This window comes from Macrotis lagotis, chromosome 2, assembly GCF_037893015.1.
Source record: "Macrotis lagotis isolate mMagLag1 chromosome 2, bilby.v1.9.chrom.fasta, whole genome shotgun sequence".
Taxonomy (NCBI): Eukaryota; Metazoa; Chordata; class Mammalia; order Peramelemorphia; family Peramelidae; genus Macrotis; species Macrotis lagotis.
In genome coordinates this window covers 248770434-248781550 of record NC_133659.1, presented here as the reverse complement: position 1 = coordinate 248781550, position 11117 = coordinate 248770434, and the positions used below count along the sequence as shown (strand labels likewise).

Genomic DNA, 11117 nt, shown 5'->3' with positions numbered 1-11117 from the left:
TTTGGGGTTCTTTTTGCAAAGGTATTGGAGTGGTTTTCCATTTCCTTCTGCAGTTCATTTTATAGATGAGGAAGTGAGGCAAACAAAATTAAGTAACTTGCTGAGGATCATATAGTAAGTGTCTGAGGCCAGATATGAACTTTTGGAAGCTAAGTCTTTCTATCTCCAGGGTGCAGCACTCTATCCAATGAACTACCATAGAATCATAGTTAGAGATAGAAAGGACCTCAGAAACCATCTGGATCAATCCCCTCATTTTACAGACCAGGAAACTGAAGCATAAAGAAATAAGTAATTTGATTATGGTTAACAACTATCAAGTGTCAAGTAAAATTTGAATGCAAGTCTTCTGGTTCCCAGTCTAACATGCTATCCATAGCACCATAGTTGCATAGAATAAGTAGTTGTACATATTTTTGTGGTCAGTATCCACATATCCAACTTATGTATCATCCATGATTTCTCATTCTTTTTCATCTCCTACATCCAGTCCTTCAAAAGGCACTCCATCTTTGAGATTTTCACTGACTGTCCCCCATGCCAGGAAAGGCTCTTATTCCTCATCTCTGCCTCTTGGTTTTCCTGGCTTCCTTCAAGTCTCAGCAAAAATTCCAGCTTCTAAGAACTCTTCTTAAATCCCTCTTAATTCTAGAGTCTTCCCTCTGCTGGTAGATTTAAATTTATTCTATACTTTGTTGGTATGTAATTTTTAGCATATTGCCTCTTCTACTAGACTGTGAACTCTCTGAGAGTCAGGACTATATTTTTCCTTCTTTATAACCCAGCACTTAGTACACTGTCTAGCCCAATAGGAGACTATTAATAAATGTTTCTTGGTGAATGATTGTTCATTTTATCCTCTGTTTTACTCCTCAGCCCCACATGGAAGAGTTATCAGTTGTTCTTTCTTGTACTAGGCAACTAGGAATTCAATCAAGGGGACCACAGACTAGGATGGGTGTTGAAATGAATCACCTTTTCCCCTGAGATGAGAGAATGACAACAAACTAGGATCGTATGACCTAGGCTCAAATACCAATTGTGGCCACTTCTCATTGGTAAAATGCATGGTCTTTAATTGGTTCTGAGCTTGATTCTGAAATAGATATGACAGATTGTTGGAAGTATGGTAGGGGAGGAGGTCATGAAATTCTGTAATTTGTCTGGTTTAGTCCAATATGGGCTTTCCTGACCCAATTAAGACTTTTTGTTTTTTGTTTTCCCCATAGGTTATTTTTAGGGGTCCTACCCCTCCTCTTATTTAGATGCCTTTGTTGCCAGTGGGTTATCATAAAATAAGAGCCATTTATTTATTGGTTTTTAATGAACATTTTTTATTTGTCTTATTTGATTTGTCATGGAATATCCCAGGTAAGATAAACATTCAACAAAGATTACATCATAGAGTGGAAATTAATACACAAACAAATCCAACAAAGGTGTCTTTTTGTTTTTATTTTTAAAAGAAAATTGGTCTACTTTTTAACTGTAGAGGAAGAGAGTAGGGAGAAGGAATGGAGAAAGGGCAGAGATAGGACAAGAACTATCCATGGAGAGGGTGTTATATGTGTGTTTGAGGATCTCTAGTCTAGGACACTTAAAATTGGCATTGTCAAATATCTTTAGAAATTTATTTTACAAAATAGTGCAGAGTCCTTGGTCCCGGCTCTTCTGAGATTGCCTTGCCTCCCTCTTTACCCCCAGGGCCGACAATTTTTATTCTCTAGTTAACCCCCCCAAAATGTCATTGGAAAGCAAGGAGCACCTTGATGGTGAGGAAAGGCCAAGGAGAGAGGATAGGGTTTGATCCATAAGCCTGGCTGGGGAAAACAGAAATGGAGAGGCAGGGACTCCTACCTCTTACCAAAGTCTATTCTTCACTTGTATCTTAAGCATCTACTGCCCCTGGCTTCTTTCCTGCATCCATCCTTGCCCTTCTCTTAGAAGTTTCCCTGATGTTTCCTACCCAGGGGTCAGTAGCCCACACTTGGTTCTTATCCCCAAAGCACAAGCTGTAATTGTCACTCCTTTCCCCCTAAACTTTCCCCAGGAGGGAAAACCCAGAATTTGGGGGTTCCATGCTGTCATCCTCAAAACAGGGCTCTTCCCAAATCCCATTTAAATGTATATTTCTGCTACTGGGTTCTGTTTGGCTCCAAGATTGACAAGAAGAAACAGGCTTCATTTTAGTGTGAGGTAGCTTAAACAAGGGAAGCATGAGGCTGGTATGTCCTCATTTTCCTTCATCTTGGTTGAAAAACAAAAACCTACTACACAAGACTTAGGTGGGGCAGGTCTTAGGTTAGAAAGACTGTTGGTTGGCCATCCCTCCAGAGAGAGAGATTGAAGGAATATAAAAGAACAAAGCTCAGATCAACTTGTACTTTCCAACAAGGTTTTTTTTATATCAGTTGAGGTTTTAAAAAATACAGAGGTGTTTGACACAGAATAGCACCATTGTGTATGATACACACAACTCCTGCATCTGCCCGGCACCTGAAGGGTTCATGTTTGGCTGGGGGCAGCCACTTGGGGGGCTTTAGCTCACACCAGTTAGTTTCCCGCCTCTGCCTTGACCAAAAGGTCTTACAGGAAGACAATAAATAAATAGATCACCGAGGTTTTACTTTGAGGTCTGCCCAGTTCTGGCCTCTTGGAATAGGAGGGGGGGAAAATGTCCAAAATGTAAGCATGTGGACGAATGGGCATCCATTGGGGTCAGCCATTCAGTGCAGAAGTCCTAGAGTGACTGGAGATTGTAAAGTACTCAGGTCCTTCGGGTTTTGGTACATATTGTGTTGGATTGTTTCTGGGTTTGGGTTTTTACAAGAAGCAGACAGGGCCGATGTCCACACCAAATTCCTGATCAGCTCCCCCAATGTCCATGGGTGCAATGTCAATGATGGGGAGACGGGAGGTCTTCTGTGATCTGTACTCGATAACTGTCTTGCCCCACTTACCATTGTGTTTCTGGAAGAGAGGAGGGAAAGATAAAGTTTAGTGGATGTGTTAATTGCTCTCTGAGTAAAAGGTTCCAATAGAAAGACTTCTTTGTTCTAGGCAGGGATTAGTCAAATCCAAACCCTCCCCCTCCCCCCCCCCTTTCTAGCTTGTTGAAAGCCTTCTACATTTAAATTCCCTGTCTTCAAGGAGGAGACTCTTCTCCCACCTGCTTGCTCCAGTTCTCTTTTGTCTCATTTAAGACTTAATGATCCCAGAAAGTGGGGTTCATTTATCTCTTAATTAGACTCTCTTTTAGGCTAGGAAGACCTTTAGAACCTTAGCACTAGTTGTATGTAAATCCTTAGTTCCTCTGAAAAAAGTGAAAGGCATTAAAAGTAGAAGAATATAGAGGATCTCTCCCAACCTTCCATCATACCTTTTTTTTCCTATATGTTATTCCAGGGGTGAGGAAACTTTTTTTTCTGTCAAGGGCCATTTGGATACAAAATTATCAATTTAAAATTAGCCTGTTATATTTGGTCAAACATTTAATAATTCACCCCTAAAAAGCTCCTGGATTTACTGAATTTCAAGTCTCACCTACAGTTGCCATGGCAATGCCAGACCAAATGATTTCATGGACGTCATACTGCCCACAGGTCAGACATTTCCTGCCCCTGTGCTTTTTATTCTAAGCACATCTGATATGTGCTCATGTATCTCAAAAGTATATCTGATAGCTTGGTTAAGAACTTTGAATTACATACAGTTTATCTGAGGTCAATTCCCTTCATTACTCCAGACTTAGCCTTAGACCTTTTGCTTCTATTCCAATGGAAAGAGGATCCTTAAAGGAGGATCTGAGGACCAATCTGACTCTGTTTATTTGGGGGACCCTCACCGTGCAGCCATCCTTCAGTACGCTGTATGTGAATCTGCTGTTGCCTTCAGCCCGGATCTCAACGTCATTAGAGCCCTGGATCAGCAAGGCCTTCTTGAGGTTACCAGTTGCCTCATCCAAATAGGCAATGCTGTTCTTACAGTGGTAGGTGATGTTCTGGGAACCCTCAGTGGACAACAAGCGTAGGAAGGTCATCTGGATATTGGCAGTATTGGGGGCCAGGTTGTCATCTCCATAGCTGAACTGTTAGGATAGAAATCAGTGTCAGGAGGCTCATCATATCATGGAAGTTTTGGGGTATGGGAAAGGGTATTCAGGTTTCAGGATAAAGGAGACATTGGGTAGAACAGGTGTCTTGAAGGTCTGAGCTCCAGTGATGGTTTTCTTAATTGAAGACAATCATTCCTGCCTTTCCCTGGCTGTTAAGCCTAGACCAATGGAAGGTCAAAACAAATGAGAAAATAAACTTCTAGGGGAGTAAGGGGAATAAAAATTCTGATGAATCATCTCAAAAGAGTTGGGAGGCACTCACATGGAAGCCACCATTGATGGTTTCTCCAAACCAGATGTGTTTCTTTTCCTTGCCCTTGTTGCTCCACCAGTTTTTCTTGGGGACATTGGATGGGTTGGGGTAGACACAGGTCTCGCCAGTCTCCATGTTGCAGAAAACTTTCATAGCATCCAAGGTACAGCCCTGGTTGGGGTCAATCCAGTAGTCTCCTGCAAGAAAAGATGGCTGCTGGCATCAGACCTGATCTCAGAGCAGTTTGCAATACTACAGTGAGCATGGGACAGAAATAGTTAGACTGAAGCTAACTAGGTAGGGGCCACAGAGACCATAAGGAGAAGGTAGAGAATAAAGCAAGAATGAGGAGGTCAGGGCAAGTAAAGAAAAAGTGGATGCTGGTGGATGCAGAGAAAGGAAGGCAAGTAGGGTACATGAGAAAGAATTCAAAGTAAGTCATGGAGAAAAAAATGTTGGTGTGACCTAGGAGGAGTAATTGAACTGTTTGGATTCTAATCTTCCACCAAATTGACCCCAGCAGAGATTAGCATGCAGAGGATCACATAAGAGGAGGTCCTGACTGTTGGAACAGGGTCTACTGAAGTCCTGCAGGTGGGGCAAGAACAAGATACCTGGGGCTTAGTGGAACTCTGGAACTTTTGAGTGATCTATAGCAACCTCAGGGCCATAAAATTTGACCCTGGCCCTTTCTGAGTTTCTATGGTCCCTGCTTTCCATACTCACCACTCTTCCACTCAGGATGACAGAGTTTCAGGTCTCGGCAAGTGCGAGCTGGGTTCTTGCGAGAGCCCTCAGGGCTTCGGATGCTTTCAATCTGGTTGTTGAGGGACTTAAGGGTGGCATCCACTTCAGCATCATGCTGCCGCAGATTACCAGCTGCTTCGTCAGCTCGCATGTATTGCAAGGGGTCAGGGCCTTTCTCTCTCTGGCCTAAGCCAGCAAAGGCAGACATGTCGATGCCAGGGCCAGGGGGACCTGGAGGTCCAGGGGGTCCAGGGTTGCCAGGAGGACCCTATCATAGAAAACAAGGAACCAAACAGAAAAAAATCAGCTCTCTTTGAGCCCATCCCTTTTAGGTAGAGACAAAGAAGAAAATAGTGTTCTTCCAAGTTCTGAGAGGGTTCATCTCCAGAAAACAGAATGGTAGCTGACACCGGCCAGGATCTAGTTTACCCTGTTTCCTCATACCTTTGCCCTCCACCAACTTTGAGCCCTTCCAAGGTCCTAGGAAACCACAGGAAACTTAGTGCAGCAGGTGAGTAAGGACCCAATGATTGCTATGATTCCAGAAAACTCCCTGGGATAAATTCTAGAACATAATGATGGAGATGGGACACTTACAGCAGGACCAGTTTCACCAGAACGACCTCGAGGACCAGGGGGACCAATAGGGCCAGGGATTCCATTGGATCCATCTTTGCCAGAAGGGCCCACTGGGCCAGGTGGACCCTGAAGACCAAGGAAAAACAATGGTGAGAAGCCTCAAAATTGGATATCACTCCAATTGCTAAGAGACTGTCCTGCAAATAATAAGAACTGGGGCAGGCAAACATACATACATACATACATACATACACATACACATCAATAATCCTACTATAATATGAATACTTAATTAGTATTTTTTAAAAAGGACTGAGGTACTACCTCATGTTCAGTTGGTGAACCACTAACCATTTGATCCTTTTTGGTTATAATTAAACTTGGTTAATGGTATCCCAAATTGTGTCAATGAGGCTTATTTGGCTTCTTTTCGTAACTAACTTCACCACAGCCTTAGATCCTCCTTATCTAAATCTAGCTTGATGTCATAATTATCCAAAGGGTTAAAAAGAGAATTAGAAATGGAAAAAACATTGGAATGTACTTAGTGACAGAGGATTGGCATCTGCTGTGTAGAGAAAAGGGACACACTTATGGGACCATGGTCACTTACTGATCGGGGAAAAAGTAAGATCCAATTGAGTCTAATGTGCCAAGGATCCCAGCAATATCTAGCTTCTCATTTGAGATTCTTTTGTTACAAATCTGGCAAAGAGCCCATTTTCTCCCCCCCTTCTCCACAACCCCAGTCTACTTACTCGGGGACCAGAAGGACCAGCAGGACCAGAAGCACCTTGATCTCCAGAAGGACCCTGTATTGGAGAGAATCAGAAGTCAGCACATAGATAGGACTCTGTCGTTAGGGGAGCACCCCTCTTTGAACCAAAATAGGTAGGTAAGAGTAAGTGTCCTACATCAAGAATATCCCCTGAATTCTCCTTTTCTTCTATCTCTCCTCCAAACTTTAGGAAACTCTGGGTCTGAACCAGGATGATCCCAGGTTACTTTTATAGGACATTAAAAAGCCCAAGTGGGTCCTGAGAAGGTAAGTGGACCCTGGGCAGACAGCCATTAGCAGTGGTACTCACAGGAGGGCCAGGGAGACCTTGAAGACCAGTAAAACCACGATGTCCCTTCAGTCCTCTCTCACCAGCCTCTCCAGTTTCTCCTTTGTCACCACGGGGACCTTGAGGACCCTAGAAAGCAGACAGACCAAACAAAGGAGTGTGAGCCAAAGTTGGACAGGAGGGCAAAATGGGAAAGGCAAGCTTGGCCCTATTTTGTCCCTGGCAAGTCTCATTACAGGATTCTCAGGCACTTACTGGGATTCCCCTTGCTCCAGCTGGTCCTGAGGGACCCATGGGTCCTTGTGCACCCTGGGGAGAAAAACAGAACAATATCAGAGAGAGGTCAGAATATTCTTTTCCCTCACCTCCCACCTGTGACTTTGGGCAAAGGTATCAGAACTGAGGTTTATCATGGCCCATTCAATTTGACTCAGCTGAGTTGAGGTAACTTAGAACTAATTTTCAGTCCCTACCCTTCCAAAAGATGTCTTGGTCCCTAGGACCAGAAGTGAGAATCCAGGACAGGACAGGACAGGATATCATCAATAAATATAGTCCCCATCTTTGGTATGCCTGCATCCTGGTGGCTGGATGGCTCCCCATAGCCAAACTTAGATATGCTTTGAAAGAAAGACACTCACAGCTTCTCCTCTATCTCCTTGTTTGCCTGTTGGTCCAACAGGTCCAGGAGAGCCAGGGGGTCCAGGGGCTCCAGGACCACCAGCAGGACCTGTTTCACCGCGATCACCCTGCCAGGAGAGAAAAACCACACTCAGGTCCTGAACAGTGAAAGCCCTCCCTTAATTCAAGACTCTTCAAAGGACACTCTCTGTTATCAGTTACAGCCCAAACAAGCCAAAGGGGAGCCAGGGCCCATTCCCCACCTCCTCCCAGAAGAGATAAGGAGATAACAATTTTCTCAAGACCAGTGCAAGGTTTGAGTTTAATTTGGTCTCCTACAACCAAGAAGCAGATACTTTGAGCCCCAGTGGAGGAAAAGTACTTAAGAGGTGGTTATAGATGGCAAGGAGCTGTGTGCACTTGTTTTCCTATAACCCTCATGGGAAAGTCACTCACCTTGACTCCTGCTGCACCATCTCTGCCTGGAGGTCCATCAGCACCAGGACTTCCCTGTGTAAAGGAAAACATAAATGAGCTCCCAGTCACTCTCTCCCCTCTTTCCCCTCTCCTGTAGTTTTATCTACCCCAGACCTGGTACTCTGTCGTTTGAGATGTCCTCTGATAGAACATTTATGAAATATATCTATTCTTTGTAGTGGAGCTGGTCCTTCCACAGGCCCACTCAAGGATATTTAGGTAGCAAATTTTCAAGAATGGATCTTGCATGTCGGTTTACTTTCAAGTTCCCCTTCTTCCTCTCATTCATTTTACTTTTGCCTCCTTCTTTCTTCTTAATCCTTCTCTCTCTTAATCCTGAGCACTTGTGCACCCTCTCCTCTTTAGTCCTATTCAATTCAGTCATCCTCTACTGCTAACTCCTCCCATTCCATCTATAGTCTTGGCTACTTAGGAATCAACAATTAATTTATCCTAATAACCTCTCCTAATGACTATTTCTATTACAAATTGGGCCCTAGAACAGAGAAAGGAGATAGTGTTGGAATTCTGCCTTCTCCACAGCATGATTATTCTCCTGTTGCTCCATTGCTTACTTCACGCCCAGGTTCACCAGAAGGACCAGTCAAGCCAGGAGGACCCACAGGACCAGGAGGGCCACGATCTCCAGAACTTCCGGGAGCTCCCTGTTTGCCAGGCTCACCCTAGAGAAAGGGCAAGAAGATAGATGGTGAATTCATAGTCTCCCTTATAGTTTTCTGCAAGAGGACTATGGTCTTTCACTTTGATTGCTGTAAAAGATCTGGAAAGCTAATAACCAAGGGTTGTTGTTGGCCAGGCCAGTCTCAGTCTGAGTCAATCTTCATGGTTGAGCCCCGAGCAGAAGCTATCTCTCTTCACTCTTCTCCCCAACCCTCTATTGTAGACACTGGAACTTGGGTTAGTTCAGTGAAAAGGATAATAAAGGGATATATCAGGAATCCCCTCAGTTGGAGGTGGGACAAGTAGGAAGAAACCTTGGAAAGAATTTCTATCTAGGGAAAGAGGTTGATACGTATTCTATGGGATCCCAGAAACATGGTTGGTTCTGGTTAGTGCTCCACACCAACATCTGGGCTACTGTCTAATTCAATAACCAAGAGAGATGAATGCTTACTGAAGGGCCAGGAAGACCAGGGAAGCCTCTTTCACCACGTTGACCAGGCAATCCAACAATTCCTCTTTGACCGGCCAGACCCTGGGGACCTGGAGGACCATCAGGACCCTAGAGGAAGAAGAGATAAAGTTAAAGCTGATCCAGGGAAGCAAATCCACACCTATCCTCTTAGAATAACTTCACAAGGAACTAGGGTTCAACACATTCCAATATTATGGTTCTTTTCTTTTCTCTCCCTCAAAAAAAATCCTCCCTCCCACTTCCCCTTTTCCACTTTAGTCCAATAACTATCCCATTTATTGGTTATAGAAGTGAGTCAGTGACAGAGCAGGAACATTTGAATTGAGTCCTTGGGGGTCAAACACTGACCATATTCAAGAAAAAAAGAGGAAAATCAGGTCACAAGACTTACTGAGGGACCATCATCTCCTGGTTCTCCTTTCTCACCAGGGGCTCCAGCAGGCCCTTGAAGCCCAGGATCACCAGCCCGACCTGGGGGACCACTGTCTCCCCTAGCACCTTTGGGACCATCTTTTCCAGAAGCTCCAGGAGGACCAGGGGGGCCAGGATTACCCTTAAGAAGAAAACATAGGCAATGAGGACCAAGTCTCCATGATTTCTCACTTCCAGTCATCAGTGACCTTGGAAGAATGTAATATACCTTCAGCTCCCTAAGCAGAAAACTCAGAAGACCTGCAAAAACCAGCCCTGCCTTCCTTATTTCTCAATGTAAAGTAATCTGGCCCTAAAATGCTTTCCAGCCTTCTTTTCTACTATCCCTTATTTGAATGGTCTACTTTCTGCCTCTAGGACTTTATTCTAATTGCCTAAATTCTATCTATCCTCTCAAGACCCAACCTAAAATCATATGGCTCCTGTGAAATTGGCCAGGAGTATTCAGTCCATCAGAGGGAGCTCTCTCTCTCTCTCTCTCTCTCTCTCTCTCTCTCTCTCTCTCTCTCTCTCTCTCTCTCTCTCTCAAGAGACACCTTTAGAAACTCCTTGGACTTCTGTAAGTTTGTACCATCAGAAAATACTGAAAACATGAGACATTTTCAGTTACTGCTATGTAGCATTAGTTTTTTTTTATATATGAACTTTTTTGTATGCACTTGTCTTCTGGCTAGATAGTAAAAGTTTTTATGGGCAGGAGATCACATCTTGTGTTGTTGGTTGGGTTTTTTCCCCCAAATTCACATAGTCCTTAAATATAGATACTTGATAAATCAAAGAATCTGAGTTAGGGAAAGCTGTCAGGTCTGGTCTATCTGGTCCAACCCATGAAGAATGAACTTTCTCTGTTCTTAAGTCCACTCTTCTCTCTGAATCAGGAACTTGTAGATTCCATATTGGGAATTTGGTCTCAAACTCTCTAGAGGGAGCTATCCCTAGCTATTGGAGAAGGTAAGGATCAGGCACAAATGTCCCCCCACTTAAGGGTCAGTTCCTCTTCCTTTCCACAGCTGTTTATGTTGGGTTGGCTTTGCTCTAAGGGGAGCAGGTCTTCACAACCAAGATATTTCCTGCTTGTTCTATTCTCCTATGTCTGTTCATATATCCACAAAGGAAAAGAGAAGGTGATTCAGTGTGAGTTCTTTGATTGCCTGATGTAGGTGAACTGTTCTAATCTATGGTGCCTATGCAGTCCTACCACCCTCCTCACTCCACCCCACCCCCAACACACACATCCTGGGAAGCAGAGGGAAAAACCAATCAGGATGAATTACTCACATTGGAACCTGGGGGTCCAACACGACCAGCAGCTCCTGGGAATCCAGTGGCTCCCTAGGTAAGAAAAGAGAAGTCATCGAACTTATGACCTAGGAAGACTCTCCTAGAATAAGCTTGGAGAATTAATCTCCTGTGCTTGGGGTCCCAGGGCTGTGAGGGAAGAAGGCAGAACATGGGAGATTTTCTGTCCATGGGGCTGGCCCAAGTGCTGCCATTAGAGACACCTCACTGAGCCCAGTCACTGGGCTCTGATTCTCAGCCTGCTCCCCAAAAATTGCACCCACCTGGGGAAGGGGTGGATGAACAAAGGAAGGAAAAGGCAGTCTAGAGTAAGGGAGAGCAGGCTCCCAAAAGATACCATGAGCTATTTCATGGACACAGGCCCAATCCCCA

At 44.2% G+C, this 11117-nt stretch overlaps 1 protein-coding gene across 1 annotated transcript in view; it reads right to left on the bottom strand.

Annotated features, from left to right (window-relative positions):
• Positions 1–1321: 1321 nt before the first annotated feature.
• The window catches only part of COL2A1 (collagen type II alpha 1 chain), a 48602-nt gene continuing 38806 nt past the window's right edge, over positions 1322–11117 (bottom strand). The window contains exons 41-54 of the mRNA XM_074225661.1: positions 10725–10778; positions 9406–9567; positions 8994–9101; positions 8434–8541; positions 7838–7891; positions 7402–7509; positions 7016–7069; positions 6782–6889; positions 6452–6505; positions 5712–5819; positions 5094–5382; positions 4377–4564; positions 3845–4087; positions 1322–2970 (exon numbers count right to left, since the gene is read on the bottom strand). Coding sequence (XP_074081762.1) covers positions 2824–2970; positions 3845–4087; positions 4377–4564; positions 5094–5382; positions 5712–5819; positions 6452–6505; positions 6782–6889; positions 7016–7069; positions 7402–7509; positions 7838–7891; positions 8434–8541; positions 8994–9101; positions 9406–9567; positions 10725–10778 — 1785 coding nt within the window. The 3' untranslated portion in view covers positions 1322–2823. The remainder of the gene's footprint in view (positions 2971–3844; positions 4088–4376; positions 4565–5093; positions 5383–5711; positions 5820–6451; positions 6506–6781; positions 6890–7015; positions 7070–7401; positions 7510–7837; positions 7892–8433; positions 8542–8993; positions 9102–9405; positions 9568–10724; positions 10779–11117) is intronic.